This window comes from Petromyzon marinus, chromosome 12 (assembly GCF_048934315.1).
Source record: "Petromyzon marinus isolate PM22_M1 ecotype Great Lakes invasive population chromosome 12, UKy_Petmar_22M1.pri1.0, whole genome shotgun sequence".
Lineage (NCBI taxonomy): Eukaryota > Metazoa > Chordata > Hyperoartia > Petromyzontiformes > Petromyzontidae > Petromyzon > Petromyzon marinus.
In genome coordinates, this window is record NC_133678.1 from 2,000,634 (window position 1) to 2,020,204 (window position 19,571).

Consider the following 19,571-nt stretch of genomic DNA (forward strand, 5'->3'; position numbering starts at 1 on the left):
ATTAAATTAAATAATACATTAAAAGCAAAAAAACCCCACGACGTTTCAATTGCAACACAAGAGGTCTTCATCAGGCGAAAAGAGGGGGCAAGCCTCCAAATGCAACTGCATTATAAGCAGTTGCATTTGGAGGCTTGCCCCCTCTTTTCTCAGTGTTGCATGTTTACTGGGAGAGCGGCGGTGGAGAACCAACTACCCACTAGCCTAACACGGCACGAAGACTTATTTAATAGGTTCACCATCACATGCAGCCAAGCACTCAAACAGCCCACAAACGATATGTATCCGTCACTGCTACCTGTGAGATCTTCACTCACAACTGCTCTAGAGGAGCTGTACACCCATAGCTGCCACTGCTATTCAGTGGCCTGAAATCAAATGTATCGCTCCGGATGACCGCTGCAAAGTATAATCTTGAGTTTTTATTATAGTGTGCTGATGTTTAAAGGTGCATTGAAAAATGTTGATACTGCTACTAAGACTCCTGCTGTTATGGAGTGACTCATGCTGCCAGCTATGGCTGCAAAGTTTGGTCGTACATGTTATGTATATCGTTTATTGTTAAATTTGAATCAGTCCCTATGATCACTTACATTGCTTTTATAGCTTTATTTTGGTGATTTCGAAAACGTTTGGCTTAGCCATGTTTGTTGAAGTACAGAGTTAGCCTGATAACTTTAATCTAAATTGTCTTATGGTTATTGTTCGACTTGCATTCCACTGGGATTTTTGCACACAGCGTTGATATACGGTGCTTTTATCTGGAAGATTTAACTGTTTTTCATTGATTTTTCTGTTGCGCGTGATCATTTTAAGATGTTCTTTGTTCATGTTTTTGTTTGTTGCGGTTGCACCCGAGTCAAGAGCCGCATGGCTCACAGGGTTATACCTAATAAATGAAACTGAAACTGCATCTTAGCTACACTAATCGCGTACTAGAGGGGTATGTTTGCGACCTTGCAACACAGCTTCTAATTTTAGGACATCTTGCAGTCGCTTAAGTGTGCCAAAGATTTGAAATCCTATTTAGTCGTCGGTAAGTAAAACTAAACTTTTATTTTACCAGGTAAGGCCCGCTGAGCTATCTATTTTTCAGAAGCGACCTGGCCACAAATGATAGCTCAGCGAAGTGGATTACGTGGAAATATATAGCAGTCAAATATTATAAACGCACGTTTATAAATATGGAGGGAAAAAACGGAGGACCCGGAGAAAAATCCACGCTACCACGAACAAAACATGCAAATTCCAAATATACAGCAGGCGTCAGGGTCGCGATCGAACTGACGACCTCCTGCATACCAGGCAAGGGAGTTAACATCTCGCCACCGTGGCGCACTGCCCACCACGTAACCCCACAGCCCAATGACCACTTGTTTGTATCCCATCCACAAAGGCACTCACCAGGCTCGCCACTGCTTGGCTTCGGAGATGTGATTAGCATAGGTTTTTGCGGACATGCTGGATATCTCTCTCATGTTTTACCGAGCGAAGTTTGGCGCGATGCTCAGACGTTTCGCTCAACGTGCTGCTAATTTTTGCTCAGAAATGTAAACTTTTTTTTTCAGGAACGACAGGTGGGTGCAACCCGAAAACACATTGGACAACTATAGATAATAGTTCCACATTGAAACTGAACCAATCCTTCAATGTTTTTTTTCAGTTACTAAAGCGGATGTATAATTTTCTATATAACAAGCGTGGTGTCAAATGTGTCAATGCATGGGTGGTGTCTACTCTCAAGGAGATGATTTCATCAAATCACAGTTATATGAACGTGACTTAAGTGCAGAATTGAATAACATGGGCGACTGCGATGGCAGTCAAACAGGATAAAATCTTGCCAGTTTGCCTAACGCTGATCCTTACAAGTGTAGTGACATAGAATCGGTCACTTAGCAGCATAGCGCTGGTTGCTGACATGTAAGGGGATTTGCAGCTACAGCAGCCCCAACTGGTCACGTGATAGACTAGAGAGGGACGTAGTGGAAAGGTTACGGAAGGGGCACATCGATTACCCGCTAGTACATTCCAGAAGCGGGGCGTGGCCGGGGTGGAGCCAGGCCACGCTGACAGTATAAGAGGGGCCCCGGGAGGGGACCTCGGGGCTGTCGTTTGGAGTGGGATCCCCGTCGTGCTGCTGGAGTCTTCACCGCCGTCTCCATCTTCACCATCTCGGGGTCGCCAGTCAGGCAGTCTACCAGCTGTCCTGACTGGGAACCATAGTTACAAAGTGTGAACTCTTCTTTGATTCTTTCGGTAAAGTCACGTAGAATGAGAATAAAATAATAAATTGATAAAATAAAATAACACAATAATATTCTCACGACGTTTCAGCCACAGAATATTATTGTTATTTTATTTTATCAATTTATTATTTTATTCTCATTCTACGTGACTTTACCGAAATAACCAAAGAAGATGAATCCTTGCAGTCACGACAGCTTTAAATCGAAAAGTGTGAACTGTTAAGGCCGTTAATAAACATAGTGCCTCCTACTCAGTCACTACACAAGTACATCGGCTTGACGTTTCAGGTGATATTCTTAGCTCTTTCGGTAAAGTCACGTTGAAGGGAAACAATAAAATAATATATATAAAACATGACAGAGGTTCTTTGTAAGCCATCTGGCTACCATGAGAGATTCGTTCATGAGGCTATCCACATATACAAGCACAGAGACAATTTCAACCGAGAAGATGGATTCTGGCTTAGCAATCATTGGAAAGATTTGATTAACCATTTCAGGTCTTAATTGATTGTTCACGCTTACAGTGGCTTTCAGACAGCATACATTAATTTTTTCGTCTCCCCCCTCCTCTTTTCAGAACATAGATGGACTCGTCCTTCTAAATAAACTGCCAAATCGCTGCGCGTGGCGCTGACGTTTTTTATAAATAAATACACCGTTTAAAAATAAATTAATTAATGCAAACCGACACACCTGATGACGACCGTTTGTGTTATGGTCGAAACGTCGTGAGAATGTTTATTCTTTTATATATATTTTATTATTTTATTGTTTCCCTTCAACGTGACTTTACCGAAAGAGCTAAGAATATGAATTACTGCAGTCACGAAAGCTTTAAATCAAAGTTTCAGGTGATGTCCCTTCTTCAGCGCAGCTATATTGACTGAATTACGGTTAGAGCTCACACTGTTCCGCCGAGTTGTCTGAAAAACGCTTAAGTTGACGTGTGGACGCTGTTGAAATAACATGAGCAGTCGCGTTTATTTGTTTATTATTTATTTTGACCACAATACAATCGTTTCATTCAAGGTTAAAATTACACAATTGTTTCCACATAAATTCTTGTGAAATAATCCCGGCACAAGACACTTGGGAGTCACTTAAATTCGCAGGGTCACTTATTGAAATGCAATCATTGGGACATGAAAAGTGAAATTATCGCATTTCCCAACAGCACGCTGATGAAAAAACCAAAACGGACAAACCTTTCCATCCAGGGGCGGAGCCAGGGGGGGTGACAGGGGTGGCATTCTGCGTATAAGTGTACGACACTCGGTCTGGCGGACTCCGTGCAACTGCATTGTCAGAGTGTGTCACCAACCGATGGCGTCTAGTTCAACAGCCTGACTCTCTAATCATTCTTGAAATTAACATTTGTTGAATGTCACCCCGGCCTGAAATCCTGGCTCCGCCCCTGTTTCCAACGCTACCGATTTAACCGATAGGCTGCCCATTTAAAAAACATACTTTTACTGCACACCGATTTTCAAGATATACCATTTCTTTTAAGTATTTCATTTATATATATGCCTAATGTTTGTTTTCAAACTTGGTACGTGGGTCAAATTTGCAGCCTGCCGCTTACGTCATCGGTAGGGTAGGGCAATCGAGTGTCAACATGGTCGGTCAGGGCAATGAGCTGTAGGGGGGGAAAAAAACGCACAGATGAATTCTCCGACATCAAACATCAACACTAGTCACGAAGACGACCCTGACATGGAACGCACAAGACAATAACTAAGCCAATTTATTACAACACACCTACAGCAGCAGCCGCAGCAGCACAGCAATACAGTGTTAATCATTACAGACAGTGAGCCCACTGTGACGGAATGTTGGGCTTTGGGTACAGGGGTTGTGCTGCTGATTCGGGGATGGGGGGCAGGAGTAGGAGTGTTCTACAGGAGGCATGCTGCTTAGAAGGGTTGGCCGCGATATCATTTTTCACAACAAGGCTTTTTGACAATACGGTTCATGATATGACGATTATGGTATTGTCAGTTTTCCCGAAACTTTGCAATTGTATGTCCGCAATGCAATTGTACTGTTGTCGTGCTTTGCTGTACTTGGCAGTACAAAGAAAAGATTACGTAAAAGTTCGTCAACTGTAGTTCGCTCAACTGTAAGCCTACCAGAAAGTCAGTCATATAATCATTGCAACTTTACAATCCGTAATGCTGAAAACGCACATGCTGTCAGTCACACAATAATTAAGTGATTAGAAACAATGCGTCATGTAATTGCCTGGCCGTTAATTTACTCCTATAAAAAAACTTTGCAAAGCACCAATTTAACGGACAACAGCAATTCGTTTTGAACTTGAATCATCACGTCAATTACTTAATAAATATTTTTTTTACAAAATTAAACTATGAAGAATCAGCAATAGTCACGATATTACGACAATATGCAAAACAGACTATACAATTATTACGGACCTTGTAGCGTCTTACGGAACACCGTAGTGTCCCATCACGGCAACCCTACTGTCAAGCGATGGTGACATGCTTTCTGAATCCGCCTGAAATGGACATGGAGGGGGGGGGGGGTTTCTGCTCCTATAGGGAGGGAATGCGCAGTAAGGAGCAGTCTCAGCACTATACGTGTGGCTGCAGGAGCCACGGGGGAGCGGAGGAGTGGGAGGGGGGAAGAGGCTTGAGACGCAGGGCGGGGCTCACTGCAGTGACGAGGGAGGAGGCTGAGGGATTCACTTGTAGTCGAGCAGGTTGAGGTCCAGCTTGTAGTACACGTATGGGTAGTACTCCTGCTGACTCAGGTTCAGCCCAGGGATATCCATACTCGCCTGTGGAGTGAACAATAGGGTTGAGGGCATTAAATTCAGTCGTGAACAATTCTCAAGCCACCGGTGAGGAGCTGGTCAGACTACGGTCAATACATTTGCATGTATAAATGATGCATTTGCAAACAAGACCATTTTGTTAGGTGGTGGAGGGTTGAACATGTTTCGTGCTGCGCTACGAACCCGGCGACCCGAGTTCGATTCCCACTCACGGCACCAAATGGTAGTGACGATTATCCAAACTGGTGCTGGGCCTCTCCTAGTGCGATTCAACCTCAAATGGGTACCTGGTGCGGTGTGTCAACATCGCCACTAGGGAGACAAAGGTGGCCGGGCGTGGAGCTAGCCGCATCACCCCGTCGTGTGCCATTCCAGCCTTCATAGGTGCTCACTAATAGCACTTGCCCTAACAATCTGTTAAGGCTACGGGGGGGGGGAGATATTTGTCTTTGTCCACCAAAGGTATTCGAAAGTCCTATTCTGCCCTCGGTAAGGAAAGGGTTCCCCCAGCCCTGATGTGACCCCGTGGTTACATCGATGATGGCGGCGGCGCTGCTGTCGAGGTGCTTGTAAAGTCCATTGAGCACTTCCCGCAGCTTGCGAACCATCTTCTTGTTGGGATGCAGCAGCATGGCCTGGAAGTTCACTGGGAGTCCATACCTGCACACGGCAACAAGGCATTCATGGGCACCCGATGAGAATGCTTTACATATTAACCGCTGGCTAAGTCGCATACAGTAACAAGTACGTCCTGCTTGAACCTGTGCTTTAAATAAGGGTTAGGATCTTTCTAGTAATTTAACCAATGATTTTGACAAGTAAAACATTATTTTTAGGAGGTAATATGAATCATTACCCAGAAGTGATGTGCATTTTTTACATGGTTTACATTGACTACATCCTCATGTTTTCACTGCAATGTTATTTCCAACTACTGCACAAAAATCGCGAATTAATAACATTTCATGATTTTTCATCTGCCAGAAACATGGACCGCTCACCGCAGATCCCAGATCCTGCATGGTGCATCACGGCACTGACCAACAACATCTTGTGCTCCAGAAGCCATCCATGTTCCATCGGATTAATCCATCGCCAAACTGCGACACGGGCAACGACTCGGCAGGGACTGCAGCCGCTGCTACGATGGCTCGTGTGCGCTCGTAATGCGACGCGCGTCTTGCCGAGTGCATTGGCTAGGAGATGGGGGGTGGGCCGCCGGGGGGGGGGGAGGAGTACCGGAGCACAGACTCCACGAACACCCGCAGCGCCTTCACGTGCGTCCACGCGATGAACGCCTCCGAGAAGTTCACCTTGAGCCACCTCACCAAGGGACCCTGAATCGCACGTGAACACGCACGTGAACACGCGCGTGAAAGTGAACGCACATGCGCGAACACACTCATTAAACAAGAACTGAATTACTTACGTGAACGACTCCCATCGTTTTTGAACTTAATGTGTGTGGGAAGAGAGTGTGGGGCTGTCATGCATACGAGTGGTCTGGTATTGTGCCACCAAACCCTTTGTGCGCCGTGTCTGCTTTAAAAAGGTGCTCGTTAACAGCACTTGCCTCAACAGTCTGTTAAAGGCTATATGGGGGATCTTTGCGATTGTATGTATATATGTACAACTCCTTTCGCTAATCAGAGGTGCGATTATCACGGTTGGTGGTATCGTAGTTAGTGTACTGTGCTATAAACCCAGCGAGCCAAGTTTGCTTCCCAGCCACGGCCAGCACAAGTGGCACACCTCCAAACTGGTAATGATTCTGGGCCTCCTCTAGGTCGACTCAACCTTCAATGAGTACCTGGTGTAGTGTGTACACATCTGAACTGGGGAGACTAAACCTACCAGATGTGTTGTTGACCACACCAACCCCCCCTTGTGCACTTCGCCAGCCTGCATAGGTGCTCACTAACAGCACTTGCCCCAACAGTCTGTTAAGGCTACAAGGGGGGGGGGATCTTTGTGTTTTATTATCTGTGGGTGCACACGAGCATACAAACTGCTTTTTCTTGTCGGAGGCGAGGCGCGTGATCTCCTCCTTGTCGGCTGCCAGCTCCACCTCGTTGTACTGGAACTCCCGCACGGTGAACCTGGGTCCCCGTGTCCCAGCGCGAGCCGACAGGGAAAGACAGGGCGGGCGTCAAAAAGAGCCTCAAAAAACCACGACACGTACCGACATATGCAAGACCCAACATTAATATTACTCCCATCAGAACTACGGGTAGTATCATAACACAAGACCGGCTTAAGAAAAGTGTTAAGAATACAAATAAATGTGCATATAATAATAGGTTTTTTCCCCTTTTTTCTGGCAACAAAACTGAAACCGTTTTACAAGGAATCATGTTTACATTAACCACAAAACCTGTGGTCAGAATGCAAACAAAAACACACTCTGATCATTTATGTATTGTCCTTGAAACTGATTGGTCCACACCAGAGACAGCTTTCCTTAGAGCCTGGTCTCATACGGTGTTTGACCAGATGACGCCAAAAGGCGCACAGCTCAAAGACAACGCATTATCAGAGTAATGAGGGCTCGGGGTAAGCATCTACATCATGAGGCCTCCCTTTGCCAGTACCAAAATATAATAATAGGTTTTTTCCCCTTTTTTCTGGCAACAAAACTGAACACTCTCCAGCATGCAAATGTCCTTGGAAATGTTAATCAGCGATAATAACGTTACCTTGTGAGCCAGACAATGAAATGACATCACATGGTGCATGGCGTAATGACCTTGGCTGAAAAGGCTTATCCATGTTATTGTTATTTTGGCCAGCCCTTTCATCAATTCGGTCAGTTTTTTCATCGGGTAATTCCCCAACAGCAACAAAGCTTTGTACACGAATTTAATTTATACTGCATCCTCTTCACGATAGTTTATCATGCACCCATACTACAGATAGTACAGAAGGACAGACTGACGGACAGGGCTATTCTTTTAACGCTTTCAACCGTAGTTCAAAGACTTTAAAAAGATTGTTTAAAGAGGCAAAACAAATCCACAATGTTCTCACTTGCTTTCACGCGCCTTGTGCTTGAAGTCATCGACAGCTTTCTGGAACAGGGTGACCGTGAACATACCACCCTCTTGGTCTTCCACGATCAACCTAGGCAGCAGCAGCAACACACGGTACTCACATTACACTCACCACACAGCAGCCCACTATACTCACTGGAGGACCTTCATTAAAAGCAAACTTGGGATTGAATACTGTGCTCTAAAGGCCCTGCTATTTTAGAGCCAAGGGCACCCACAGTGACAGCTGTCCCTATGCGGCACAAGTTGGATGCAGCACTTGCCTGTAAATGTGCATTAGTCTACTAGCGGGTTTTTTTCCTAAGCAAGTAATTTGGTAATTTTGTAAAATTTGGACCAAAACTCTGGTACACAAGGCATACTTTTTACACCAATTTCACAGGAACTGTCATGTTCACTGTGAAGCAAATGGTGCGTATCTATGGTGAATACACTACTGAGTATTACCCAGTGGCCACTCGGCTCAAACGTCAACCTACGCAATAAGCAGCAAAACGCGCTGCCGTGTGGCCATGTCACCACCCCGAACGTCTTTTCGAACTTCTTTAGCTGACCTCGGAGGTGAGCGCACCGCTGCAACAACGAAGGGAGACTCACTTGGTGGAGCGTGGCACCACCATGTCCGTCAGCGTCTCGTACACTTTGTTCCACTCAGTGTATGCGGCCCTGCGGGTCAACGGTTCGAAATAAAATAGACTTCAGCAAAGGAGGTTCGGTGTTAAAGGGCACAATTGTATGAAGTGATTTGAGATCATTAATAGGCTCAACCAAAAAAAATAACCCCCCAAAAAATCCTCTATTATGGAGGCTCAACACTGGCAAAAACAGACACAATGACGAGATGGTATATGGGTTGTCCGCTCATATAGACTGTTGATTCTTTTCATCATCATCATCAGCCATGATCAAATAACAGCTGGGTAAAGGCCGCCCCGAGCCGTTGCCATCTCTTACAGCCCTGCGATGTACTCATCCACCAAACAGCTGCACATGCGCCGATGTCTTCACTCGTTATCTTCGCAGTGGATGTCCTCTCTCGGCTGCCACTCGCGTCGTTAGCCTCGACCAGCAGCAACCGTCCCTTCTAGCAACATGTCCTATCCAAGCCTGCGTACGTTTATTACCAGTTATAACGACGTCTCTAGCTGATGTTTTCTGCTGAATGTGTGTCTCTTTCTGTCCTCTCAATGTAACTCCAAGCACCGCTGAAAGGTTTGCAAAGAAGCATCCAGCAATACATCCCCACTTGAGAAAGACTCATTATACTCGGCAGATAAAGGCGCACAGAGGCCCAACTCCACCTTTAAGAAAAAGCCTTGCCCTACAGAAGACCTCGTAAACATTGGCCTTGTTGCAAGGCCACAATGAAATATAATTTATTCATGTACGGTGCCGTAACGCACTTGGGCACGATGACGAGCAGGGTGACGAGGTACTCCGAGTCCAAGACAAAGTCCTCCTTACGGACGATGTCAGCCAGGCTACGCGTCATCAGGCTGCCACTGCACCCAGAAGACAAGGACACACAGAGAGCGAGGCTGAAAACATATGACCACCCGCTTCCCACGAGAATCTGATGGAGATGGGGAGCGGTGAGCAGGCGACACGGTGTGTGGGGCCTCACGTGTTCTTCCTCTCAAGACTCTGCAGGCTGCCCTTGAGGTTGTTGTACACGGACGCGCGAGACTTGAGGTCATTGTCAATCTGAGAGACGCCCTGAGAGACGCACGCAACGCAAACGCGCACATGGGCGCGCGTAGCACCACAAAGCACAGCGCACAATGAATCACACGCACTTGTGGCATACATACAGGGCTTAATTTTCCAGCTGAGCCTGTCCGGGTTTGGCAACCTATAAAACATATCAACACTCAACACACCACATCCAATTAGCACAGTTGGCTACTTATGGTATGGTGCAAAAGAAGTTAAACATACATACACCATACATATAGTCCACTACGCTACGCTTCCCACCGTACCTCTCAAGGCCTACTACAGTTTACCAGTGAGCCAGAACATATCTGATGAAAAATTAAGCCCTGTGTGTATATAGTTATCAAATGCCCCGTTATTCAGGATACAGAAAATGTACATGGTAATGTAGAATAAAAACAGTGTATCAGCAATGTAGCTGGGTTTTTGGAGTACACTGCTTAGAGTGGAGGTATTAAAAAACCTTTTCCTGAATGAGAGCAGAATACAACTAAAACACACTTTAGCGGGGCCGGAAATTGAACACACACAAGCTCCATAACATTATTAACTAATAACGTGAAACGCACAAATGCAATCCCCGTGCCTGCTTTCCTCATGCATATGCGCGATGCCGATTCCCTGTGAAATATTTCTGCAGCAGCAAGGCATTAAGCGGGTACTGCATGCGTTACCTTGGCTATTATGTCGGATATGTTCTTGAGAGATTGCTTGATGGGGTACTTGGCCATGTCCCACTGGAAGCGTGTCACGTAGGTGAAGAGGTCAACTGTGGGAGAATCACGCATTTCACACACATGTGAAGCAGGCACCGAGTGAAGTTCAGTAGATAATGCATAATGCACCTCTTAAATAATGATAACATACTATTTATAACACGCACAATTTTTCGAACATAAGAAAAAGTTCAAGCGCGACTCGGAGGCACGGTGCTCAGCTCAGACGAAAGCTCTCGACGGTACCCAATCGTTTCACCACCACGCAGGAGTTTCTGATCTATCTATATACCCTTGCTTTCAAACCAGTAAGAAATATTACTACTCACGAAAAAGAACACATGCATGTTGAAGACATAATCTTGACTGTTTGGAAAAGTGAGCTGGGACACATCGCCAGAAGGGATGACGACCGATCGTCGACAATAACGACGGAGGAGCGCCACAGGTGCACACAAGAAGAGGTCAACAGTGGAGCGGAGCAATGAAATAAACTCGTGTGCAAATTCTATGTGGATCGTTACGTTGCAGGACAGTAAGAGGCGGGGACGGTTTGGGGAAGGTTTCATACAGCAGTGGATTCACTGGCGGAGCCAGGGGGGGGGGGGGGGGGGTGGGGTGGCACGTGCCCCCCCAATGATCCGATCGAAATCCCTAATTTCGATCGGATCATTGGGGTTTATTAGTAGTAATCGGCATTTTGCGACCCCCACTGCCACTGTGTAGCATGAGATGATAGGACAATTGTCTGAGTCCATAATTGGCAATAAGTAATGGCAAGCAGTTATAAGTTACTCACAGAATTGTGCACAGTTGCGTATACAGTACACGACTTCCCTGAAGGCATCAACACCTTCAGCGAGCACGATGCCGATCACACACGGTTCGAACTCGACCCTCGATCGATGGCTGCGCCATCGCCCCACACGCGTCGAATAAAAAGCAAGGGACAAGTCCTTACTTACTAACAACTCCTCTATCATTTTTCATTGCTGCAGGGGTTGCCCCCCCCCCACCTCAACAGCAGCTGTGCTCAGGCGCTATTCGCCAGTAAACTTCCAATCCTCACCTCCGTTGGCGAGGAGGTTTTCCTGCACTTTGTCACGGGAGTCTTCCAGCACCTCGGCCATGTACTGAGCAACCTTCTTTACCACGCTGCACAGGGCCACACACACACACACAACACCATCCCTGTCAGTCTATCAACCTTGGGCTGCATACGACCATAACACCTTGAAAGGCCCAATCACGTCAATCTCAGAAGTACAGATGGCCTCATGAGTAATTAAATTTGAGACTGCCTGGGAATAGGTGGTGTAGGCTTGGGTTGCAAAGTGAAAAGTATATACAAGTACAGTGAATGGATTCATGAATCCACCTGTATAGAACTTGGCGTGTCATCATTTCTGATGCTTGGGTTTTCTCTAGGCACTTTGGTATCCTCTCACGTGAAGTCAAACACTCATTAATGGAATTAGCCAAACATCACAATGTATGCGTACTGCATTTAAAAATATATATAGTAGCGACTTATTGATGCTTTTCTGGGTAAAGGGCATTTATTATCAAGATTATTACGTGCAATACATTGGTGGGAGGTGGCAGTTGGTGCTGAGGTGACTAATGTGAATGTTCATACAGCACACCACAGGCACTGGATGTCAATTTATTATGTAATGAGTGATGAGTGGAGAGTGTGTGTATGCATGGGCAGGCGCCTGTCCACTATGGATAGGTGGAGCGGTGGTATAGTGATTAGCACACTGCAATATGATTGGCGGACATGGCTAACATCACTAGGTCGAATGAACATTAACGGAGTACTGGTGCAATATACACATCAGAAAGAGGAAGATAAAGGTGGTTGACTACCAGGCTACTCTACCCCGTTCGTGCCCTTTTCCGGCGAGCAGCACTTGCCCCAAAAGTCTGTCAAACGCTATACGGGGAGGGGGGGGACGTTTGTCTTTGCCTGTTCACCGACAAACTCACGTTTCCACAAAGGTGTCCAGCTTGGCGAGTTCATCGGAGAGGCCCACCAGAACGTCCAGGGTGCCCACCTGCATCACAATGCACGCACTACCGGTCACCAATTCACCAACACCACCTTTGTGCACCGACCACACCATTTACAACTGGCCCACCGCAGCCGTCACCGCTACCCCGGTGGACACCACCCACCTTGAGGTCTGGGATCTGGAACTTAAAGTTGGCCGAGAGGCTGTTGTTGCGTGTGGTCTCGGCATTCAGCTTCTCCCATGTCTGCTGGCACGTCTTGTCGCCCGGGGCCGAAATCAGCCAGAACTCCGACATTCTGCCTGCGAGAGACATGCAGTGGGGGGGGGGGGGGATTGGCATCAGGTCATTAGTCGATTAAGTGGACTATAGTGAGAAATGTGTGAGTGGTCGATTACTCGGATTCCTTTGAAAATTACGGGCTGCCTCACACATTCTGCTGTCTTCTGAAGGTGGGAAACCCCTACAGGCCACAACCCAGCGTGCATTGACATCACCAAGTCCTGCCCATTACCACCCGTCCAGTGGCACATGTCAGAACAGAGCTGATATATTATCTTAAACCCTTTTTGTATTGGTCAGTAATCGGTTGCGATAGTAACACAAATACAGTACGACTCACACAAGGCCTCCGTAAGACTCTCCCAGAGAGACTGTCTCTCTCATCACTTTCAGTGTGTCTCTTTTCTCGCACTCAGACTGTCACCCAGCTCTCAAGAGACTTCCTCTCCCAGCAATCAAGACTCTGTCACCCAGCTCTCAAGAGACTCCCAGCAATCAAGACTGTCACCCAGCTCTCAAGAGACTCTCTCTCCCAGCACTCAGACTGTCACCCAGCTCTCAAGAGACTCCCAGCACTCAGACTGTCACCCAGCTCTCAAGAGACTCCCAGCAATCAAGACTCTGTCACCCAGCTCTCAAGAGACTTCCTTTCTCCCAGCAACCAGACTGTCACCCAGCTCTCAAGAGATTCCCTCTCTCCCAGCAATCAAGACTGTCACCCAGCTTTCCCAAAGACTCCCAGCACTCAGACTGTCACCCAGCTCTCTCAGAGACTCCCAGCAATCAGACTGTCACCCAGCTCTCAAGAGACTCCCAGCACTCAGACTGTCACCCAGCTCTCTCAGAGAATCCCAGCACTCAGACTGTCACCCAGTTCTCAAAGAGACTCCCAGCAATCAGACTGTCACCCAGCTCTCAAGAGACTCCCAGCACTCAGACTGTCACCCAGCTCTCAAGAGACTCTCTCTCCCAGCACTCAGACTGTCACCCAGCTCTCTCAGTGACTCCCAGCAACCAGACTGTCACCCAGCTCTCAAGAGACTCCCAGCAATCAAGACTCTGTCACCCAGCTTTCAAGAGACTCCCTCTCTCCCAGCACTCAGACTGTCACCCAGCTCTCAAGAGACTCCCAGCAATCAGACTGTCACCCAGCTCTCTCAGAGACTCCCAGCACTCAGACTGTCACCCAGCTCTCTCAGTGACTCCCAGCAACCAGACTGTCACCCAGCTCTCAAGAGACTCCCAGCAATGAAGACTCTGTCACCCAGCTTTCAAGAGACTCCCAGCACTCAGACTGTCACCCAGCTCTCAAGTGACTCCCAGCACTCAGACTGTCACCCAGCTCTCTCAGAGACTCCCAGCACTCAGACTGTCACCCAGCTCTCAAGAGACTCCCAGCACTCAGACTGTCACCCAGCTCTCTCACAGACTCCCAGCACTCAGACTGTCACCCAGCTCTCTCAGTGACTCTCTCTCCCAGCACTCAGACTGTCACCCAGCTCTCTCAGAGACTCCCAGCACTCAGACTGTCACCCAGCTCTCTCAGTGACTCCCAGCACTCAGACTGTCACCCAGCTCTCTCAGAGACTCCCAGCAATCAGACTGTCACCCAGCTCTCTCAGAGACTCCCAGCAATCAGACTGTCACCCAGCTCTCTCAGTGACTCCCAGCACTCAGACTGTCACCCAGCTCTCTCAGTGACTCTCTCTCCCAGCACTCAGACTGTCACCCAGCTCTCTCAGAGACTCCCAGCACTCAGACTGTCACCCAGCTCTCTCAGTGACTCCCAGCACTCAGACTGTCACCCAGCTCTCTCAGAGACTCCCAGCAATCAGACTGTCACCCAGCTCTCTCAGAGACTCCCAGCAATCAGACTGTCACCCAGCTCTCTCAGTGACTCCCAGCACTCAGACTGTCACCCAGCTCTCTCAGTGACTCTCTCTCCCAGCACTCAGACTGTCACCCAGCTCTCTCAGAGACTCCCAGCACTCAGACAGTCACCCAGCTCTCTCAGTGACTCCCAGCACTCAGACTGTCACCCAGCTCTCTCAGAGACTCCCAGCAATCAAGACTGTCACCCAGCTCTCTCAGAGACTCCCAGCAATCAGACTGTCACCCAGCTCTCTCAGTGACTCCCAGCACTCAGACTGTCACCCAGCTCTCTCAGTGACTCTCTCTCCCAGCACTCAGACTGTCACCCAGCTCTCAAGAGACTCCCAGCACTCAGACTGTCACCCAGCTCTCAAGAGACTCCCAGCACTCAGACTGTCACCCAGCTCTCAAGAGACTCCCAGCACTCAGACTGTCACCCAGCTCTCAAGAGACTCCCAGCACTCAGACAGTCACCCAGCTCTCAAGAGACTCCCAGCACTCAGACTGTCACCCAGCTCTCAAGAGACTCCCAGCACTCAGACTGTCACCCAGCTCTCAAGAGACTCCCAGCACTCAGACTGTCACCCAGCTCTCTCAAGAGACTCCCAGCACTCAGACTGTCACCCAGCTCTCTCAAGAGACTCCCTCTCCCAGCACTCGTGACAGCCTCCCTTATCCCTGCTGTCAGGGTGCCGACTTTCTCATTTGTCACAGAGTCTGGGCTCTCAGAGAGACTCTCACCGCAGCTCTCACACTCCTTTTGAGTCTCTCTCCGCGACAGCGACTTGTCACAGAGCGCGGAGAGCTGTCGCTGCTGCCGGGTGGGGGCGACCGAGACGGGCAGAGGGGACAGGCAACACCGACGCTGCGGCCCGCAACCATTCCAACTCAGCTCACGATCATTCCCTCACCTCAAAGTCCCGTCACTTTCCTCACCCTCACACATTCCTCATCATAATCTCCCTCACCACCATATTCCTCCCTCCACCTCCCTCACCTGCACTTTCCCCTCACCTTCCTACTCATCACCTCCCTCACCCTCATCTCTCGTACCCTCACTACCCTCACCTCCTCCGCCCTCACCCCTGGCTTCCCTCGCCTCACTCACCCTCATTTTCCTCATTCCAAACCTCCCTCTCCGTCGTCACTCTCACCTTTAGTTCCCTCAGCTTCCTTTAGCCTCACCACCATTATCCTCACCTCTGGCTCCCCTCGCCTTCCTCACCATTACCCTCACCTCTCACACCCTCACCTTCCCGTCTCCCTCACCGTTACCTCTCTCCCTCACCTCGCTCTCCCTCACCTCCCCCCCTCTCGCCTTCGCTCCCCTCACCACCACCCTCCTCACCTGCCTTCTGCACACCCGACTCACCTCACCGCCTCTATCACCTCCCTCACCCTCCTCTCACCTCCCTTCGTCTCCCTCACCACCTCCCACCCTCTCACCTCACCCACCCTCTCACCTCACCCACCCTCTCACCTCACCCACCCTCTCACCTCACCCACCCTCTCACCTCACCCACCCTCTCACCTCACCCACCTTCTCACCTCACCTCATTTATCATCTCCCTCACGCCCGTCCCCCCCGAGCCGTCTCGCTCTCTCACCATCTCCTCCTCACTAGTCTCCTCACCTCACCCTCACCAGTGGGGCTCACCTGGCGGTGGGGGGCTAACAGGAGCCCGGCTCTGGCTGTGGGGGGGCCTCTCGTGTTGACGCTGTCTCGTGACTACCCAGCCTCTGCGTGACTGCGTCACCACCGCCACCACGTAACCTCCTCACCCGCGTACGTGGTGCGTCACGACGAGGCGACGTCATCACGCTCGATGGATCGTCATCGCGTCCAGTGGCGTTGCGTTTTCATCTGCACTGCCGTTCTCGTGTACAGCGGTGGGGTGGTCCAGATGTCTCGCGACCCCGCCCTCCCATGAATTAAATGGGGATCACAAGACATCTGGACCACCCTGTACACAATATGACAGTCCAGCATTGGCGTCTTAAGCGCAGCCTGACACTGCTGATGAGACACTAAATGTCGAATCCGGTCCTTGCCTATAAACATCTGGAAGTTCAGCATTGGCTCAAGCAAACCTGACACTGCTGATGAAACATTGAATGTCGAAACCGGTCCTTGCCCATAAACATCTGGCAGTTCAGCATTGCCTCAAGCAAGCCTGACACTGCTGATGAGACGCTGAATGTCAAAATAAGTCCTTGCCAATACATATTTGGCAGTTCACCATTTGTTGAAGCACAGCCTGATTTCGGTGATGTTTAAACACTGAATGTCAAATCCGGTGCTTGCCTACAAACATCTGACAGTTCACTAGCAGCATTGGTCCAATCAAGCCTGACACTGCTGATGAGACACTGCACGTTAAAACCAGTCCTCGCCTATAAATATCTGGCAGTTCAGCATTGGTTCAAGTGCATACATCCTGACTGCTGATGAGACACCGCGCTTCGAAACCATTCGAGAGTTTGCTTGTTTTCAACCAATGCTGCTGTAATTATGCAGCCAGCTATGGCTGAAAAGTTTGGTCGTACATGTTATGTGGTAAATCGTTTATTGTTAAATTTCAATCACAGTTCCTATGATCACTGTTATATTGCTTTTATAGCTTTATTTTGGTGATTTCGAAAACGTTTTTGGTTTAGCCATATTTGTTTGTTGTAGGACAGAGTTAGACTGATAACTTTAATCCAAATTGTCTTATGGTTGTTATTGTTTGACTTGCATTCCACTGGGATTTTTGCACACAACGTTGATATGCGGTGCTTTTTCTGGAAGACTTTGCTGTTTTTTCCTGGATTTTTCTGTTTGCGCGTAGTCACTTTAAGATGTTTTCTTGTTCATGTTTTTGTTTGTTGCGGTTGCACCCGAGTCAAGAGAGCCGAATGGCTCACAGGGCTATACCAAATAAATGAAACTGAAAACTGAAACTGAAATGTGCTCCCAGGAGGCCGCGTGGCTGATGGGATGGGAATTTTTGTTTGTGTTACGTGCAGGAACAGGTATGGTGGGTATCATTGTCTGCGTATTGGTTTCGTGACTTGTCTTCGCCCACAGGGATAAACGCTTAGTCCGTGTTATGGCCACTAGAGGAAGCCACTGGGCTTACAGTTAACGAATAACTTCACGAATCCTCACCTCGTCCACACGTGTGGGTTCACGACACTCAACATAAACCCTGCTCCCTCCCACGCGCGAATCCTCGGCATTCCGACTGAATTGAACTCCTTCATGTGCTTCATTCATCACCTCTGAAGCATCTTCCGCCCGTGCAGGGCTTCGTCTGTCACGGAGCACGTGCGTACGAGGCAGGGACGTGCGGTCAGGGGAGGCAGGGGAGGCAGAGCCTCACCTGTCATGCTCCAATGAGAATAGCTGTTACGAAAAGTAAACAAAAATAATAATAAAATAAATATTAAGATGTTTCCACTGATCTGTGTTATGAATGTCATTTCTGTACGATTCCAATCACTTTTACAGTCAAAATCGCCAAATTTGCGGAGCTCCGCTGCAAATACAGGAAGAGACGAGAGGTGAGGCAGCGACGAGCTCAGCCTCCCCTCTGATTGCGCAACTCCTCAGTAACTGGATGGAGCGCGGGCAATAAGCGCGTGCCTGTTACTATCTCTCTGTGTCGCCAATGTAATGTTTGTAGACCCCTTCATTTCATGTCCTCGCCTTCCATACTCAAGGTAACTTATTTCACGTTATGTGTATAAAGATATTTAGCCTCGCTGGTCTCGTCATGAAACTGCAATGAAAAAGCACCAGGGGAGGCAGCTATCACATCTGCCTCACTGAGGCCCCGCCCCCTTTCGTGAGACCACGCCCCCCCCCCCTTAGTGTGTGAATCTGGCTCTGACACTAGCCAGTGCCTCCCCAGCCATTGACCTCACAGCACGTCACTGGTACCAGGTACAGACGGGAGTAGCCAACAAGACCTTGCACACAGTTGATGTAAAGTTTCAAGTTTATTTTGTCTAACCGGCTGAGACCTCAAGTGGACCACAGGATGAATCTCGTTTGGAAGAGTGAGTTACACGGGTCACCGAAACTGACTTAGGAAATACCAAAAAAAAGTATAGACGCCTAAACAAATACAAATCTGTACAAAAACAACGGCGTCACGTGAGACATACTCGAAAACATTGCACAAACACAAATAAATGCTAAATAATAAGTTAATTTACACTGGATATGGTGTGCCGGGTGCAAAAATATTTTCAGTGGCAGACCAGGACTGACCCGGCTGATATTAAGCCGTGCTTTACGTGCCTTTCGCAGTGCAACATTAGCAATCACAAATATTATAAACGATTTGGAAGCTGGCGCCTTACCGACAGATATATATTGCAGTTGTGATTATGGGTCGCGAGCAGCTGCGCAGTATTTAACACATTGCACTGTGAGCACAGTTAGATTCCTTGGCCATATCTAACCAGCACTACTGGCCAGTCTGATGAAGCATTGGACAAACAACTGTCGTGACCGAAATATGTTTGAAGCCTTCATCCAGCAGGGCGCCGCGGTGGCTGCGAGATGTTAACTACCTCGCCTGGCATACAGGAGGCCGTGGGTTCGATCCCGACCGTGCTGTATATTTGGAGTTTGCATGTTCTCCCCGTGGTCGTGTGGATATTTCTCCGGGTTCTTCGGGATTTCTATCCACATTTAGAATCATGCGTTTTAGAGTATTTGGTTGATTTAAATGTCGTTTGGCTATCGTTTGTGGGCAGGTCACTTCTGACAAAGTGCTCTATAGCTCAGTGGGCCTTACCTGGTAAAATAAAAATAAAAGTTTAGTTTAGCACTAGATGTATAACGGGATATGCATTATTACACTGCAGTACATAC

General features: G+C 48.2%; 1 protein-coding gene across 2 annotated transcripts; it reads right to left on the minus strand.

Annotated features, from left to right (window-relative positions):
- Positions 1-3,231: 3,231 nt before the first annotated feature.
- ATP6V1C1 (ATPase H+ transporting V1 subunit C1) lies at positions 3,232-16,502 on the minus strand. 2 transcript variants are annotated; one of them, XM_032953039.2, is made up of 13 exons: positions 16,362-16,502; positions 12,716-12,852; positions 12,527-12,594; positions 11,604-11,689; positions 10,493-10,587; positions 9,727-9,818; positions 9,506-9,604; positions 8,700-8,768; positions 8,080-8,172; positions 7,058-7,151; positions 6,292-6,389; positions 5,586-5,712; positions 3,232-5,055 (listed from the first exon to the last, which is right to left on the minus strand). In XM_032953039.2, exons 2-13 carry the CDS (start codon positions 12,845-12,847, stop codon positions 4,960-4,962), a joined length of 1,149 nt encoding a protein of 382 aa, XP_032808930.1. In that variant the 5' UTR covers positions 12,848-12,852; positions 16,362-16,502; the 3' UTR covers positions 3,232-4,959. The 2 variants fall into 2 exon arrangements, with proteins under 2 accessions (XP_032808930.1, XP_032808931.1); XM_032953040.2 differs by having other exon boundaries at positions 12,716-12,848; positions 16,362-16,480.
- Positions 16,503-19,571: the final 3,069 nt, after the last annotated feature.

Excerpts from the sequence above, each read along its gene's own strand:
- ATP6V1C1 (XM_032953039.2), bottom strand. The coding sequence starts at position 12,847 with ATGTCGGAGTTCTGGCTGATTTCGGCCCCGGGCGACAAGACGTGCCAG. Across the intron at positions 12,595-12,715 it reads TCCAGATCCCAGACCTCAAG|GTGGGCACCCTGGACGTTCT; the intron begins GTGGGTGGTGTC and ends ATTGTGATGCAG. Across the intron at positions 5,713-6,291 it reads TTCGTGGAGTCTGTGCTCCG|GTATGGACTCCCAGTGAACT; the intron begins GTACTCCTCCCC and ends TGCCGTGTGCAG.